General features: G+C 41.4%; 1 protein-coding gene across 3 annotated transcripts in view; it reads right to left on the bottom strand.

Annotated features, from left to right (window-relative positions):
- The window catches only part of slc30a7 (solute carrier family 30 member 7), a 46,975-nt gene that overhangs the window by 23,748 nt on the left and 4,190 nt on the right, over positions 1-19,037 (bottom strand). For 2 of the 3 annotated variants that reach the window (XM_084692380.1, XM_084692379.1), the window contains exons 3-7: positions 8,333-8,446; positions 4,201-4,288; positions 3,416-3,548; positions 699-851; positions 423-473 (exon numbers count right to left, since the gene is read on the bottom strand). In XM_084692380.1, coding sequence (XP_084548506.1) covers positions 423-473; positions 699-851; positions 3,416-3,548; positions 4,201-4,288; positions 8,333-8,446 — 539 coding nt within the window. The remainder of the gene's footprint in view (positions 1-422; positions 474-698; positions 852-3,415; positions 3,549-4,200; positions 4,289-8,332; positions 8,447-19,037) is intronic. The other variant, XM_084692381.1, reaches the window with a different exon arrangement.

Genomic DNA, 19,037 nt, shown 5'->3' with positions numbered 1-19,037 from the left:
AAATGGATGAGGTCAATCACATGAAATGAGCAAAAACGTGAAGGTGAAAGCACACATCCTTGTGGGGAGCCAGTGGAGGAGAAAATGTAGCCCGACAGTCCTCTTTATCTTAACTCTTTTTGTCAAGAATTCATCCCACAAGATTGTTACTCAGTAAAAATGTTTCTAAAAACTTACTAGTTAAAACATGGTGTTGAATTGTGTTAATAACAGAGGAAACATTTGCAAATAGAAGTGTAGCATAAAGTACCAAATACTGGCTAAAGGGTCTCATGCTATGGTCTCAAATCTGCACACTATCGAATAATATCTATCCAAACAGTTCAAATATGGAATTAAAAGTAGAGATGATTTTAATTACACAACAATGAGATGTGGCCTGTATAGTCTGTTTGAAGATCTAGATCTTTTTAACATGGTACCTTCTAGGATCTGTTTGCTTGAGCCCTTCCCGGGTGTGTGCAGGTGGTCATCTGGAATAGAGGAAATCAACTAGTACATATAGTAGACACACTTTTCAGTAGTGTAAATAGCTTTGATTTGTCAGAAGCATAATCATCTACATTGCAACCAACAGTCAATGATAGTGCAAAAATGTAATTTAATAGAACTTAAACATGTGAAACCCATGAAAAATGTGGTACTTTCTTGTGTATCAAGACTATGGTCTTGATACACTAATGTGGCTGTTGCCTCACCCTGACAGTGGGGCTCATTATGAAAGTGGCCATGCCCTCCATGGCTGTGCCCATGTTCATGTTCATGCCCTCCATGGCTGTGCCCATGTTCATGTTCATGTCCTCTATGGCTGTGCCCATGACTCATACTGCCATTGTGGCTGTGGCCGTGACCTGAAAACAAATGAAATATAACTTAAGAATTACAATTAGAATTTGCCCCCCTTTATAAGTTTTTGTTTTTGTTTGCACCATTTTGGTTACATTACATTACAGTCCAATTTATTGTTCAGGGAGCAAACATTTGAGAGCAGGATAAACAGGAGAGCAAGCAGAGATTGTAGCTTCTATCTTAGAAGTTCCAAACTAATAAACTTCTCTCATTTTTGCAATACTCACCGACTAACAACACGGAAATGAATGAGATTGATGAAGGCAAGTTCATTTTCCGACTTTGCCATTAGCTCCGTGCAAGAAGCGCCATCTAGCGACCATCACATGTCAGTAACAACATCCCTATCTGTAGACTCACAGGCCAACCCCTAACGGCACTATAAGTATGGAATAAAGGCTTTCGCTTCTAGTGTCAAGATTTCAGTGAAACACAAATACAGATGACTTAAACTATAGTTGGGCACAATGTCTGCAATTATGTCTGTGACACACAGATTCCTGGAATTATATAGATAGGGCACAATTCCTGCAATGATGTCGGTGACACACACAGATGTCTGGAATTATAGATAGTGCAGTCCCCCATGATGCAGCTGGTAATGACAGTTCTTCTCTGAGGTTTTACCTATGTTTTACCTAAATATGTGACCTATATTTCTCAGATCACAATTGAAATTCTCTTGTTCAACCTCTACATCATCTATTCTAGTCAAATTGCCAATGCTGTGGTAGCCTACATTAATGCAAATGATTATGTAGCCTTCATTTGTCTGCTGTTTCCTACGTAATATATATTATAAATTGCTCATGTTATGTTGATCAAAATGTACTGTATTGGTTCTCAGTTCAATTGTCTTACTACCACAACATTTAGTTCATTACATGCACAATGGTTGAGCCAGTTGTCGTAATTGTAGGTCTAATTCACCATACAGTGCTTGCATGTACATTTGAATGTGCAGGCAGTTAATCAGTAAACACACTCATTTATGAAACAAAATTAACTAATATATTCTGAAAGTATATCCACTCTATATTGTCGTGCTGTTAGATAGCCAGGAAAGGCCTTTGAAAGCAGCTGATTATCGGCTGTAAAAGCGAATTTGCTTCTAAATAACTAAACAGTATTTCCCTATTTTCCTTGCTACGAACTCCGGTGCGGTAAGCGCTTAGATTGATTTCATTGCAAATGCCTTTGTTAATCGCAGTAATTCATTAACAAAACAAAATTCACTGAAGCTATCATAAAGCCTCCTAGTGCACCTGCTAGTGAAGCGTACGGTACGATGGATGACCAGAGGGACCAATCAAAGTGAAAGGGCTGGGATGAGTTCCCATGATGCCCCGTGGAGGCACATGAAAGATGGGTATTGTTGAAAAAAATTTGGAAATGCTGATCTGAACAATGTCAATCCCGGCACTGCACTCCATTGGATTATAAAGAGGACACCTGCGAAATTGCGAACTTTGCAGAGTGCCCGGTTCTCGAGATAATTGTGGAAGACTAAAGTGGGACATACAAACAGATTCCAGGCATTATTTGATAGATGGACAGCTATTCGCCATTGACTATCAGCCCTGCCGATGCTACCACAGCTTTTTCTTGTCAACTGCACCCTCTGCTGACAAATCTGCAACATTTTGCCATCGACTACCTTTTGTAAAGTCTTGGCGATCTAAGAAAATCAAGTTTAAGTTTTCCATACCTCCAAGCCAATTGCGTATCTTAATGTCTTGCTGTATAAATATTATTCTGTTTATACTACGTGTTGTACACCGTCTTCTCGCTCATCCATAATGTAGTCCACTCAATAAGAATAGTATCTGTTGAGTTACATCTTTATTTATATTGGAATACCGCAAAGACTGTGGCTTGTGTTTTGTTGAGTTACATTTTTATTTTATTTTGGGAAACCACCAAGATTGTGGCTCGAGATACTGCAAAGACTGTGGCTTGTGTGATTATCGCAAAACTGCGGCCTCAGAAGGGTTTTATTACTTTTATTACTTGTATCATGTTTTCATGGATTTTATGTTAAGCACCTTGAGCTGCAATTCTTGTATAAAATGTGCTATATAAATAAAGTCATTATTATTATTATCTAATGGCCAAATTATATTTCTATGCAGTACAATAATCTTAGATCACTACAAAAACGTATGTAAGACTTACTCCTTCATATGCATGACTAGGTGGGATTATTTGCCACTAATTAGGCAAATAGACCTAATTTAGTTTGACAACTTGACATCAACCTAAAACTGTAGCATTAGCCAACATTATGCAAGTCAAGTTGAGTCATATTTATAGCCGTCTATAAATAGCGTATTAGTTTGTCAGCAGTGGGAAGGATTGAAGAAATAACCTCCCGACAACATCCCCTTTTGACTGAACTGTCACATATATGAAATATTTTGTTGAAAGGAAGCTTTTTAGCCAATGCTGTGATGTTTCATAGTATAGTCCATCAAAAAAGTGCAGCATATACTGAGAGAAAGCAGCAAGAACACAATTAAGGACACTGAAAAGTAGATCAAGATAGAAACCGTTTCTAAAGGTATACCTCCATCCCCACCATGGGAATGCCCATGGCCTCCATGCTGGAACACAAAGATGCCCACCAGATTGACCAGCAGCCCTGCAACTGATACAGGTAGGAGACGCTCATGATGAACATCCGGTGGCTCCAAAGCCCTCTGTCAGAGGCCAAAGGAAAAACCAGTATGTCACAACATTGAAATTAATCATCATTTCAGGTCTTTATGCAACATTTGATATTTATTTGTCATGTATTAAACACCAAGTGTAGTATAATATTTTAATTTGCATCATATTATGTAAAGGGGAGTTTTGTCGTTGAAATCTGACTGGTAAACAGCAGTGACTTATAAATTACATCATGGGCAATTCCACTTCACAGTTTGACAACATATTACTTTGCTTTTGCCACTTTTGGTAATGGGGTCGTTGTTAGTTACTAAGGATTAGTTAGATAGTTATATCTTGTGAAAAAAATAGCATAGCTAATGAGCTGTGCCTTCGCTTGTGCTCCATAAATGTCACAAACTGCAAAATGTATTAATCTCAAAATACATTTAACAAGCTAGATAGTATCACAGCAGGCACAGCTTGTTTAGCAGTGCTTGATTGTTGGCTAGATATCCAATAAAAAGCTCAATTTTAACTGTAACACCAATAAATAAGACAATATGATTAATCACAAACAACCCAAAAGGCACAAAGGGCAGCTGAGCACTCTGAAACAGCCCAACCATGGGTTACAAGAGATGTACCACACCCTCGTGATTGACTACTTCAGTACAGAAAGCAACCAAGTATTTATCTTACCTCTACTCCCTCTGAGAAAATGAAAAAGGCTGTGAAAATGAGGAAAAGGCCATTCACAAACCCAGCCAACACCTCTGCTCTCACGTACCTGAAAGAAAAGACACATGAGCTGGACAATATAAGCATTCTTAGTTACAGTAAGTATAAATATTTTTTTATAATACAATGTTAAACCCTGGTGACATCACTGGTTATACTACTGAACTGGATGAAATCTTGAAATATATATATATATATATATATATACACATACATACATATATATACACATACATATATGTGTGTGTATATATATACATATATATATATATATATATATACACATACATATATATGTGTGTGTATATATATACACACACATATATATATATACATACATATATATGTGTGTGTATATATATACATATATATACACACATATATGTGCGTACGTACGTACATACATACATACAAACATTCAGTGAGGGAAAAATGTATTTGATCCCCTGCTGCCTTTGTACGTTTGCCCACTGACAAAGAAATTATCAATCTATAATTTTAACGGTAGGTTTATTTGAACAGTCAGACAGAATATCAACAACAAAAATCCAGAAAAGCGCATGTCAAAATAGTTATAAATTGATTTCAGAATCAGAATAGTGTTTAATCGCCAAGTAAGTGCTCACAAACAAGGAATTTACTTGGGGGCAGGTACATACAGTGACCATTTCAACATAATGAACAAAAAGAAAATGTAGAATATGTACAACAAAATCAAATAAACTACTGGCAGAACTATAAAATATAATATAAAATATGATAAATAAAATGAGAGTAATACTGAATATGTTAAAGTGACAGAGTGTATGAGGGTAAAGTGACAGTGTCAGGTTTTGGTTGTGATGGACCGCAGCCTTCTGCCGGAGGGGAGTGGTTGAAACAGTGTGTCTAGGGTGGGAGGAATCGACTACAATCTTCCTCGCTCGCCCTCAGGGTCCTCGAGGTGTGCAGGTCCTCAAGGGTAGGCAGATTGCAGCCAATCACCTTCTCAACAGTGCGGATGATACGCTGCAGTCTGCTCTTGTCCTTGGCAGTGGCCGGTTGAATTTCTTCAGCTGCCACAGGAAGTACATCCTCTGTTGTGCTTTCTTGGTGAGGGAGCCAATGTTCAGTTCCCACTTGAGGTCCTGGGAGAGGTTAGTTCCCAGGAAGCGGAAGGACTCCACAGTGTTGACTGGGGAGTCGTACAGGGTGATGGGAGTGAGTGGGGCTGTATTCTTTCCACAACCATCTCCACTGTCTCAAGAGCATTGAGCTCTAGGTTGTTCTGGCTACACCAGGTTGTCAGCTTCCCACCTGTAGTCTGACTCATCTCCACCAGAGGTGAGCCTAATGAGGGTTGGGTCCTCCGCAAACTTCAGGAGTTTGACGGACGGATGACTGGGGTGCAGCTGTTGGTGTACAGGGAGAAAAGCAGAGGAGAAAGGACGCAGCCCTGAGAAGATCCGGTGCCGAGTCAGAAGTCAGAGACTTGTGTTCCCGGCTTAACGCACTGCTTCCTGTCAGACAGGAAGTCTGTGATCCACCTGCAGGTCGAGTCGGGCACGTTCAGCTTGGAGAGCTCGTACTGAAGCAGGGCGGGGATGATGGTGTTGAAGGCAGACCTGAAGTCCACAAACAGGATTCTGGCGTAGGATGCTGGGGAGTCCAGGTGCTGTAGGCAAACTGCAGGGGGTCCAGGAGAGGGTCCGTGATGACTTTGAGGAGTGCCAGCACCAGGTGCTCGAAATACTTAATTACCACAGAGGTCAGGGCACCGGGGCTGTAGTCATTAAGTCCTGTTGGCCGTGGCTTTTTGGGCACAGGGATTATGGTGGAGGCTGGCACATGGCATGTCTCCAGGGAGGTGTTGAAGATGTTGGTGGACAGCTGGTCAGCGCACTGCTTGAGGGTGGCAGGAGAGACAGCGTTTGGCCCCACTGCTTTGCGGAGGTTCTGTCTCTTGAACAGTCTGTTGACTTCTCTATCCTGAATGGAGAGAGTCATCACTGTGGTGGTGGGGGGGTGTCTCTGGGCTTGTAGTTGGTGATCTGCCTGAGCCTTCTCCAGCCAAAAGCAGAGTAGTTAGCAGAGAACTGCTGTTGTCGTCTCTCCGAGTACAGTTGTTTAGCCTCTCTCACCGCTTTGCTAAACCTGTACTTCGACTCCTTGAATCTTTCTCTATCCCCACTCCTAACAGCTTCCTCCTTCTCCAGCCGCAACCTTCTGAGCTTTGCAGAGAACCAGGCCTTGTTGTTGTTGAAGTTCAGTAGTCCTCACAGAAGCTGACATCACAGTCTCTGTGAGTTCATCCAGACTATTGGAAGCAGTCGTGAACATATCCCAGTCAGTACAGTCCAAGCATGCCTGCAGATCCTCGATAACCTCATTGGTTCACTGTTTTGATGTTGTCACAACAGGTTTACAGAGCTTCAATTTCTGCCTGTGTGCAGGAATCAGGTGGACCATGGCATGGTCAGAGTGTCCCAGTGCTGCTCGAGGGACGACGTGGTAGGCATTACTGACCGCAGTGTAGTGGTGATCCAGAGTGTTCCCTTTTCTGGTGGGGCATTTGTTTGTGGCTGACCTTACCCTTGTTTAAGTCGACGATGACTGTATGATGCCAAAGAGCTCGATTTTGGTCTCTATCCACAACTAGTGCTGTCAAACGATTAAAATATTCAATCGCAATTAATCGCATTAATGTCATAGTTAACTCGCAATTAATCACAATTAATCGCACCTTTTTATCTATTCTAAATGTCCCTTGATTTTTGTCCCTTGATTTCTTTTAGGAAAAGTGGTTCGGATTGCTTCGTGCAAATATATATATTTTTTTAAACAACATAACAATCGCCTGGCTTTGACGAGGGGGCGGAGAAATGCATCAGCTGTGTGCTTGGCCATCAAGTGGTATTTCAGACTGGACGTGCTGTGATGATAGCTCAGTTTACAACGACAAAACACACAGATCACTTTGGTCTTTTCAATGGAACTATTTGGCAACTTTTAAAAAGTAAACTTTCCATTCAGAATCTTATTGGCATCCATTTCGGCGTCTTGCGCTCGCCATCCACTCAAAACGTAACGTTACTACCAGAGAATGTCTAATATCCGTAAACGGGCTCTGCTACTACTCTTTAGCCGGCTAGCAAGCCAAACAAGTGTGTGCGGCGTGCCTGCCGTTTTGTTTCCGGTCTAGCTAGATCCGGTGTGTTGTTGGAGTTTTTCTAACGTCGGTAGTTGTTGCAACAGCAGGTGAAAAAAAACTACAAAGTTTGTTAGGCCAAAAAGAGCGTTAATCGCGCGATAAAAAAATGTACGCCGTTAATTTGGGTTTGCGTTAACGCCGTTAATAACACGTTAAACTGACAGCACTATCCACAACACTTTCACCCAGTTCTCCTCTGAATCATTCAGATGTTCATTGGCAAACAGTACGTGTGCTTTCTTGAGCAGGGGGACCTTGCGGGCGCTGCAGGATTTCAGTCCTTCCTGGCGTAGTGTGTTACCAATTGTTTTCTTCCCAGCTGCCTTGAGGGCTGATTCCTCACAGTTCTCATGATCATTGCAACTCCACAAGGTGAGATCTTGCATAGACCCCCAGACCAAGGGAGTTTGAAGGTTTTGTGTTTCTTCCATTTGCGAATAATCGCATCAGCTGTTGTCACCTTCCCAAGATGCTAGCGATGGTCTTGCAGCCCATTCCAGCCATGTGTAGGTCTACAATCTTGTCCCTGACATCCTTGGAAAGCTCTTTGGTCTTGGCCATGGTGGAGAGTTTTGAATCTGATAGATTACTTCTGTGGACAAGTGTATCTTATACAGGTAACAACCTGAGATTAGGAGCACACTCTTAAAGGGATTGCTGCTAATCTCAGTTTGTTACCTTTATAAAAGACACCTGGGAGCCAGAAATCTTTCTGATTGAGAAGGGGTCAAATAATTATTTCACTCAGTAAAATGCAAATCAATTAATAACTATTTTGACCTGAGTTTTTCTGGATGTTGTTGTTGGTATTCTGTCTCTCACTGTTCAAATAAACCTACCAATAAAATCATACGTATACACACCATAGTCAATAGGCAATGCACTGAAACTAAATATATTTACCCATATGAGAAGGAGTCATTGGACCTCCACCTGGATATGACTGAAGCTGCAAGTCCCGCTAAGAGTGCTGTGCAGTCAAAGAACATGTGAAAGGAATCTGATATCAAACCTAAACTGAGAGCCAAACAAGAAAGAAAGGAAGAAAACAAAAAAATTAGACAATGAAAACAGAAGTTAAAGGTCACATGACATGAAAACTTGACTTTAGGAATTCCCCTAGCCTGCCTTTGGTCCCCCAGTGGCTAGAATTTTCGATAGGTGTAAACCAAGCCCTGGGGGTTCTTCTCCGCCTTTGAGAAAATATAAGCTAAAATTGACCGTTCCCCAGGCCACGCCCCCTTAGTTATTGTTGCTACGTCCGACACAATTCCCGGAACTGTCAACCCAAAAGCCATGGCGAGTACGGGGATAAGCGCTACAGCTGTCAGTGTGAGTGAGGATTTTTTGAGTAATACCTCTGCAATATCTCCCAGATCCAGGCAGAAGGGACTGCAATATGCAGTGGAAGGATATATTCAAAATATTAAAGTTAGCAACAATGGGGAAACAACAAAAATTAGGACGAAGCCAAAGCATAGGACTGAAGTAGCCTTGTCTGGCCAGGCACTTGAACAGCAAGCACAGGGTTGGGATACTCAGGAATAGGTCGCCCACTCACAAAATTCTTATTTTTAAAATAAAATAAGTTTATAATGGCTTGTTGGGACGTTTTGTTCAACATTGATACAGTATTTTAAAGCTCCTGGCAACTTGCTGGCGTTCGTTGGCTAGCTCAGCTTGCAATTTTACAGACGTTAACATTAACATTTTGATTTTAACATTAACAAATTTGTTGGAGTCACTAGTTATGCACTAGTAGCGGTAATAATACTAGTTTACATGAACCATAACTGTTTGGGGATGTTCTCTCAACTAACATCTTAGATATCGTTTGCTAGCAGCTTAACGCTAGCTAGCTACCTTGGAGCAGACATATATATATGTTTGGTGATGTTCTCTAAATTAAGTTGGGAGTGGGGTCTCCCACACTGTTTTATCCACCGCCGGCACCTTCCCTCTTGAGTCTTCGGCTTTGTAAATGGAAAAAAGACCACACCTCCCTCTAAACTTTTGGGATATCTAGTGTCAGATCGACACATCCCATACCCATAGGCACACCGTTTAACCATGTTGCTTCCAAGTCAAAGCTTGACGGACCTTCTTCTCTTAGTAGCGGTTGCTAAGGTACGATTGGACGAGGGCCGTTCTAGGGAGGAGTTTCGGGAACGGTCAATTGCTCCGTTTGAAAATCTCCTCTTTGTGACGTCACAAGGAGGAAGGTTAGCTCCCCTCTCTCTGCTTTGCCCGCCCAGATCATCTGGCCCGCCCATGAGAAACTAAGCTACGATTGTGCAAAGGCAAGTGCAATTTCGTTTTTTCCTGTAGAGACATCATGGCTAGCAAACGAACGAAGCATAATAGTTGCTCTGTGTTTGGATGTACAGTCTTTTTTTTAGTTTGTTCATCCAAGCCTCTGCACAACCAGTATCTTAATTTTATTTTCGCTGGAAATGCGCCGACACAACTTTCCAAAGTTTTGTATGTCTGCGCCAAACATTTCAGCCACTGTTTCATCAACTTGAGCCAATACAAATCTGGCCTTGCTGAAATTAAATTCTGGATCACTACTAGCTGAGTTACTGTTGCTAATGTAAAGGTAGATAGCATCAAGTATGTGTGTTAATACAAACGCTGTAACGCAAGTGTTGTACACTTCTTTGTTATTTGGAAAACCGTCATGCTGTTGGTGTTATGGCGCGCGCGATATCCGCCTTACTCCTCATTGAAATGACTGTGTGTGCACATCTGCAAACCAGGGTGATCAGTTGAGAATGGCTACATTTGAGGCATGTTACAGCAACAGGGGCTATGAGCCATTGCAATACATCCATTGTAAACATTAGCGCATGTTGCCGCCACTCTGCTCCTCATTAGCATTTAAAGCTACTGCCACAGAAACAGCGTGTTTTGAGGAAAGCTCATTGTGGGACTGCTGGTCGTGGCTCTAATTATGCACCAAGGCTGAATTTCGGTAAAGCTACTTCAGATACAGTAATGGGGAACCACTAAGGCCTATATAAAAGCATCCAAATCAGCATGTCATGTGACCTTTAACATCCATCTGTTTTAAGTGCAATTGCTGTCACTAGACAAAATTCTGACAGGTTTACAGACACAAAATTGGAACATAGCCAGGAAGAAAAATAGAATAGCAGTACAAAGAAATGACTAATTACGTTTTATTTAAAACTATGAAATTCAAATTGAGATATACATTTTCACAACAACAGGACAATTTATGTCCCGGGAAATAATTTTAAAAGTACAGGACAGTTGTTGAAAAAAAGAGAACAATCCAGGGAAAACCGGGACGGGTGGCAACCCTACCTTGGACACACCCAAGCCAAGAAATTACCAATGAACTGTATTACCTGTATCAACCCTCCACCTTTCTCTGGATTATAAACACTAGCGACAATTTGGTTAGTGTCTGTACAACACTGTTCAAGAAATTCTAGACACAGGAAGTACCTCACTGCTGGATTAAAATTGTGACAAATTGGCATGTTATTTACACTTAATGCTTGATTAGACGACATGTGAACTGACTATCGTTAGTTCACCACGAGATTTCAGTTATTCGAACAAGATTCCCTCCCTTCTCCCCGCTCTTTTCTTTTGTTCCATTGTTTGTCCCCATTGTTCAAATGGTAAGGCTTTCCAAATCTTATAACACCAATAACAATCTCCATTACTGTTCATTATATTTCCATTTATTTCAATAAATCATTGTGTATAATTGTAACTTGCGTAATGTTATCAGCGTGAGAAATGTTTGAAATGCATCTCACGGCAAATGCGTGAGACTTGAGAGCCCTGATCGCAAACCACCTAATTGACAGACACAAAGACCACGGCGAGTAAGAAAACTACAGGTTAGGGAATAAGCTAGCTAGCCAGCTAGTAGGATGGTGAAATATGTAGCCTGTCAGGCCAACCCTACAGTCTCAAAGAGCATGACAAGCAAGCATATTAGAAAATTATTCTTTTTTTTTTCTCCTTTCAAGGAACAAGTTACAAATACGGTAATCAGACATCTGCATTTAGTGATTGGTAAAGCAAGAGCTAGCGTAGGCCTACTGAGCGTAGATGCCTGAATCATAAGATTAGACGTCTTCCACTTTCCGTTACTATTAAAAGTAACATGAACACTGTTGTGATTTGATTCTGCATCAAATAGGCTACCTAAAGTAACAAGATTGGACACATTTTGTAGGTGGAGTAGAGAAAAAACTTTTGTTCAGTAATTCAAAACGGCGGCTGTATCGAATCGGCTGGTATCACGTTATCAAGTTATCACACACGGGAATGTCCCAAAATATCATGAAACAACGGAATCACTGAATTAAGGCAAACAAATCAACAGTTTACACAGTTAACACATTTTTGCTTCCCATGGCCACTCCAGTGTAGCCTGGTCCTAACCAGACCCTCGTGCATTTCATTTGTACAGAGGGTCTGGGATCTCTTCATTGACAAACATTAACTTCCTTGAAGGCGGGTCCTCTGTTGAAGTTTAAAACTATTGGATCTGCCCAGAGCCACTCTGATTTGCCATAACCAATCGCAAGCGTTCGCCTTCGCCAACTCCTTCACCACTACTGTAACGGACCTAGCTGCCGTAGCTGGAAAATCAAACTTTTCCCGAACCCCGTGGGGTTCAGGTTTATTATTAGTAATAGCTTATTTTATAGCGGCTGAATCTGGAATGTCCAGCAGCTACATTGAGTCAGATCGGTAAAATGATCTCTCAAAATTCCCAAATGGAAATTGTTAGCCGTCTTCAGTCGTGTAGACAAAACTTTTGGGAACAGATTGACAAATGTAGGCTGTGGCGTTGAAGTAATATGTGACGCGCTATAGTGAAAAGGGGTCGTTGTCTTCCAACGTTTCTTACAGATTATAAAAGTGCAGATTGTAAGCTTTTAAAATGATGTGTCATACATTGAAATTTGAAAATATTTGAAGATACTGTAGCAAACCTGTGTCAAACCTTCAACACGGTCATAATCTGATCACTTGAGTAAGACACAGTACTGCCGACCAAGTCTGTACTGTAAGTCGCTCTGGATAAGAGCGTCTGCTAAATGTAAATGTAAATGTAAGTCAAGTCATATTTATTTATAATGCACATTTAAAAACAGCCAATGCCGACCAAAGTGCTGTATAAAATCATCAAATAGGGTAAAACAACAATAAATAAAAACAGACAAACATCACAATTACAGTACCACATGAGCCACAATAACCCCCATGCATTATATAATGCCTCATAAAATGGTGTTAATTGTACACTTGAGTGTGAAAAGTGTAAATGACAATGTAAAAAGACCAATCATTTACAAAAGGTTCATTTTCTAACAAAGATAGATGTAAAGCTGTTGTTTTAACAACCCAGGCAATTGAACTGTGTACAAGGGCTGAGAAGTACACCACATTTGACCCTTCTCAGGGATGTCACATTAATCCACGCCCCTCTGTTGGCGATAACTGTTGATTTCTAGGTTTTTTAAAACAGAATGTGTTGTCACATTGTTTGATATTTAATATATTAAATGATTTGAATATGAAGGCTTTAAATGACACGTTTCATGGTTCGACACATCCACCTCAATTCAAATATGCTAAAAATGTCCCCAACAAATCACTTAACTTATTGTTTGAAATATTGTAAAATCAGTGTTATGTAGGTAATATCATTGTCGATTGTGATTACATGAAGGTTATAGTCTTTCAATGAAATGCTTGATTCCTGTTGGAACGTTAGCTCTAACTCTCTAGTCTACCTAGCTAACATACATTCCATGCATTAGCTTGTACTGTATTGTAGTAAACAGCCAATAAGTTTTGAGCATATTCCACTTGCTAGTTTCGCGTTAACTTAGGATAAAAGAAAAGTTAAATCACAACAGGTTCACCCAACAACCAACAATGGTGTTAAGAAGACAAGACCAGAGGAGAGGAAGAGAGAGGGAAGGAGAGGACAAGAATACAAAATAAAAATAAAGCTGTAAGCAGCAATGAGCCAAATGACACTTGAGATCCTCAGAACAATGATCCGAGTACACGTAGCAAGTTTGGTGTCAATGCAGCAAAGATTTGCTGAGAGATGGTCTCACTTCCTGTTTTGGCTGCTTCGTCACCGACTTTGATTGGCTGTACCGGATAAACGGTTTCGAAAATCAAAAAACCATGTGATAACCTTTGTGAGGCTTGGCCGTAAGATAATCTGTGCCAATTTGTTTTGCTTATTGCAACGCCCCCTAGAGTTCAAATGCCACAACCTTTTTTGACGTCTTTAGAACAGAGTCCCGGAGTCCATATATCAAGTTTGGTGTCAATGCAGGAAAGATTTCCTGAGATACGACCCAACTTCCTATTTGGCGGCTCTGCTGCTGATTTAGACACCGAACAAACGGTTTTGAGAAGAAGAAAGTGTTTTTGGTAAATAACAATTATTATTATGATAAATATACATTAGAGCACATGTGTCAAACTCCGGTCCTCGAGGGCCACTGTCCTGCATGTTTTAGATGGTTCCCTGCTCGAACACACCTGATTCAATTAAATGGGTTGTTATAACGACCATTCATTAAAACCAGGTGAGCTGGATAAGGGAAACATCTAAAACAAGCAGGACAGCGGCCCTCGAGGACCGGAGTTTAACACCCCTGCATTAGAGAATATAGGCAAAGGCAAGCACATCCAATAACTAGAGAGGGTACAATTTCGGGGGAAATTGTGAGGCGTGCAGCTGGGGCAGTTTTCTTAATTGTTTTAACTATTATCACCTCCAAACCTATTACTTAAACTAATATGAAACATCCAAACATCTTGACCTTTGTGAACAGATTGAGATCAAGTTTAGGCTGTGCCATTGAAGTTCAGGTTCGTAGTCAATGGCACAAAGGACTTTCAGCCAATTACAGACATCTTAAAATCCTAACAGTGTGAAATACCCTCCAAAAACAGTCAATCACCCCTTTAAGGTGTCCGAATAACTAAACTGTATATACAACTTGCTTACTATAAGTCGCTCTGGATAAGAGCGTCTGCTAAATGACTAAATGAACAAAAAAAATTATATAAAATGTTTAATGTTTTGGAAATAAAATGTAAATTAAAGTTTAATTAAAAATGTTCAAAATATCGTGATACATATTGTATTGTACACCCACCCAGGCTAAACAAGTTTACATGCCTACAGTCTAGATGTTTTCGCTATCTTGCTGTTTTTGCATTCCTTGCGAATCAGCGTTAATAAAAAGAAGATGAGCTTGTTTAGCTAACATTGACTCGACGGGCATGGCTGATGTTTGTCTATACTGTAGTGTAGAAGGTCCCTGTGCAGTTCGACCCTCAATTACACATTTGCTCGAACCATTTCACCAAGGACGGTTTTGTAGTGATGGGCTGCTCGGTACTACGGTGTCGATACTGTCCCGACACATTCAACACTCACTGCATCGGAACAACGTTTCGAGACTGGTTTTAAAAACACTTCCGGTCACGTGGCAAAATGTTTCGAAACGTTTTGTGACGTGATCTTGAACGAAACCTGTGTCGCACTTGCCAAAAGACTCTGATGTGTCGGGGTATAAAATGAGGCGGCAAAGCCAAAGGTTTTGAATGCGTGAGACCTTGGTTGAGAGATTTGTGAGAGTTTGAGAGAGTTTGAGAGAGATTGAGAGAGATTGAGACAGTTAGAAAACTTTAGAGAAAGTTAGTTACTTGTGTGCCATTAGCGAAATCCTGTTTGTTCATGTGCTGTTTGTGTGTGAAAAAATATTTTATATATATAGATATAGATATAGATATAGATATAGATATATATATATATATATATATAGATATAGATATATATATATATATATATATATATATATATAGATATATATATATATATATAGATATTATCAGTATTAGCTTCAGTGTAGTTATTCATAGTTTAGTGCTGCCGTAGTTAATTAATTGTGTGTTTCCATAGTTTGTTTATATTCAGTATTAGTTGATAGATAGTTCAGATAAATAGTTTAGATAGTTTGTAGTAGGCCTAGTGTTAGCTTGAGAAATGGAGAATAGAGCCAACAAGAGACAAAGGTCCCATGTGTGGGAGCACTTTGATCTGGTCTCCCCTAACAAGGTGCAGTGTTTGCAATGCCCTATGAATTTGTCGTACTGTAACAATACATCTTCAATGTTAAGGCATCTGCGTGCTAAGCACCCAGCGCAAGCAAACCCACCGGCACCCAATGCAGAGGATGCTGTTGCAGGTGCTGCTGTAGCTGCTGGGAGGCCTGCAGTCCTACCACACGGTATGATTGCTTTCACAATATCATGTAATGGTCAGCGGTTGTAGGCTACATAAGTTATACAGTATATGTATGAAAGTTACAATACAATTAATTAAAATGAAAATGATAATACATATTCAAACGATTTGTTGTCTTGACAGCAAGGAAACAAGCACTTGACGATGCACTGGTGGAGATGGTGGTGAAGGACCTACAGCCGTTTTCTGTGGTGGAGGATGAGGGCTTCAGAGCATTTGTGGGGAAGCTGGATCCAGCCTACACGCTTCCAACAAGAAGAGCTTTAAAGATCATGGTGTGTGATAAATACCACACAACCAAGGAGAAGGTGAAGGCTGAGTTGAGGGATGCAGCCGTTTGTGTCAGCCTGACGTCTGATATGTGGACCTCCAATAACATGGATTCATACCTGGGCATGACATGCCACTTCACCAAAAAAGATAAATTATGTTCAAGACTGCTGGGTGTTGCCAAGTTCACTGGAACACACACATCAGAGCATATTAAGGACGCAAAGGATTTGCTCATAGCAGACTGGGGTCTACAAGGCAGAGTCAGGTGTCAGTCACGTTTCATGTTTTGCCCATACACTAAACTTAGTGGTGAAGAAGGGCCTTGATGATACTGCTGATCTGACAGTGATCCGCTCAAAAGCAAGGAGGATTGACATATTATTTAGAAGTAGTTGTACAGCCAAGGACAGGTTGGCAGATGTACAGAGACAGATGGGAAGGCCACAACTGAAGCTGATCCAGGAAGTGGAGACACGATGGAACAGCACCTTCTCCATGTTCGAGCGTCTGCACGACCAGAGGGAGCCAGTAGGAGCTGCTCTCTCTAGTCTGAGGACAGACGTGACAGCAATGTCCAGTGCAGAAAATGACACCATCTGTCACTTTTCATCCTTGCCCCCTTCAACCATGCAACTGTGGAATTGTCAGCTGAGAGCAATGTCAGCCTCCAAGGTCAGTTTAGTATCTATCAGTCCAACAGCACTTACAGTACAACACATGTGAAAACAATACAGCAGCAGATTTGGGCAACAAGCTGCTGCGATGTTTGAGGGCCAGGCAATGTCCAGAGACGGTTCATTGTCTACAGGCTGCAACCATTTTAGATCCAAGATTCAAAACAATTGCATTTGGCAACCCGGATAAAGCAAAGGATGCACTTAGATACGTCACAGCAGAGTGTGCAAAACTCATCAAGGCAACAGCTCCAGCTCCCACACCACCTCCACCAGCTCCCACACCACCTCCACCAGCTCCCACACCACCTCCACCAGCTCCCACGCCACCTCCACCAGCTCCCACGCCACCTACACCTGCACCAGCTCCAACGCCACCTCCACCAGCTCCCACACCACCTCCACCAGCTCCCACGCCACCTACACCTGCACCAGCTCCAACGCCACCTCCACCTGCACCAGCTCCCACACCACCTCCACCAGCTCCCACACCACCTACACCAGCTCCCACGCCACCTACACCAGCTCCCACGCCACCTACACCAGCTCCCACGCCACCTCCACCTCCACCAGCTCCCACACCACCTCCACCAGCTCCCACGCCACCTCCACCTCCACCAGCTCCCACGCCACCTCCACCAGCTCCCACGTCACCTCCACCTCCACCAGCTCCCACGCTAATTGGTAAAGGGGTTACTGTGAATAATACATGCATCGTCCATCTATCTTTTGCCAAAAAGGAGCCAGAGAGGAAACCATAGAAGATTTCCTACAGTAGGCCTATTATATTTTCTGCATCAAATTTCAAACTGAAGAGATAGAGAAGTAAGTCGTCTGAGTAAAGACAAGTTTCTTAACATGTTGTCAATCTTGTCAATTAAAAGTCAAAACCTTTTAGTTACGTAGCATTTGATGGAGTAACACAAATTATTTCAGGGAAAAATGGTATGACTCGGCTTTGGCGTTCGTGACAGACAGCTACTGACATTAGTACTGTACTATAGGGCTGGGCGGTATGTCCTAAAATGTTTATCATGGTATAATTCATAAGCACTGAGGGTGACGGTATATATCACAATATATCAGTTATTCTTAAAATGTCATGACAATGCAATCCGCACTGCAGCGGCTAATCTACCGCACTCGGACGGATTTGGATTGGGTAACTCCGGTGTCACATGAGTTGAACTTTCCAACTTTTGCAGTGTTTTGCCACGGAAGAGCGACTTTAGTGCTCAACAGTAGCCTACGTTTAGGGGGGTCAAGAAGACTAAATATTTGTAGTGAGTTAGCTAAAAACACTTATTCACTTATTAGATGGTTGAATACTCGATTCTGTTGGCCTTCAATTAACATTTCACAATTCTAACCAAACTGGCATTTGATTTGTTAAACGAATTCTGGTAGATTGTTAGATTGTCATATTTCATATTGATTTTCCCCCTCATCCCGCCACCTGGAGTTCACTGACCAGTGACCACATGAAAGAGCTGAGGGTCTATAGAACTATGTGGTGTTCTTGATAACTATGATCTGACTCAGCATGTAACAGGTCCCACAATCTAGAGTCTACACCTAATCACCATCAAAGGTCTGAACATTTCCAAGGTTGCTGTGACTGCTGTTGCACTCTGATCATTTCTGCGTTTTCTTTGAGAGTGTCATCTCCCATAATTTGGAACTTACAAATGCAAGGCAGTCCTTCTCTGACATCATAACCAAAAACAATAACAATACATGCACCTTATTTGCTACCCTTGACAGACTAACACACCCTCTGGTGTCAGTAACTGCTACACGCCAATCTGCCTCCTTTTTTGCTGACAAAATTCATAAAATTTCGCAGTCGGTGCCTCCACACCAACCACAGGGTATGTGCTGTCCCCATCTTTAAATAACATCCATTCAAATATCATGACACAATTTCATTCAATCAACCAAAGAAGCCTAGAAGACATTATAACATCTGATAACATCCTCCTGCAGCTTGGATATTCTACCAACACACTTTTTCAACAACAAAAAAATCACACTGCATGACCACTGATCTTTTACAAATTACATCCCTTCTCTCAGGTGTCTTTCCACACGCCGTAAAAACTGCAGTTATAAAACCCCTCAAAAAAGGCTAGCTTATACCCCGAAATAATGAAAAATTATAGGCCAAGACCCACCACTACCAGCTCAACAGTGCAAATACAGGTAAACTAACCACTAGACCACTGACAGCAAACCATTCAAAAGGGCATACAAAAATGCATGGTGTTGATATCACAGTGTGGAAACATAGCTAGCTACTTATAATCACCCTGGCCTTTGCCTGTGG

This window comes from Hypomesus nipponensis, chromosome 26, assembly GCF_054491055.1.
Source record: "Hypomesus nipponensis isolate SF chromosome 26, ASM5449105v1, whole genome shotgun sequence".
Lineage (NCBI taxonomy): Eukaryota > Metazoa > Chordata > Actinopteri > Osmeriformes > Osmeridae > Hypomesus > Hypomesus nipponensis.
This window is presented reverse-complemented; position numbering and strand designations above follow the sequence as displayed.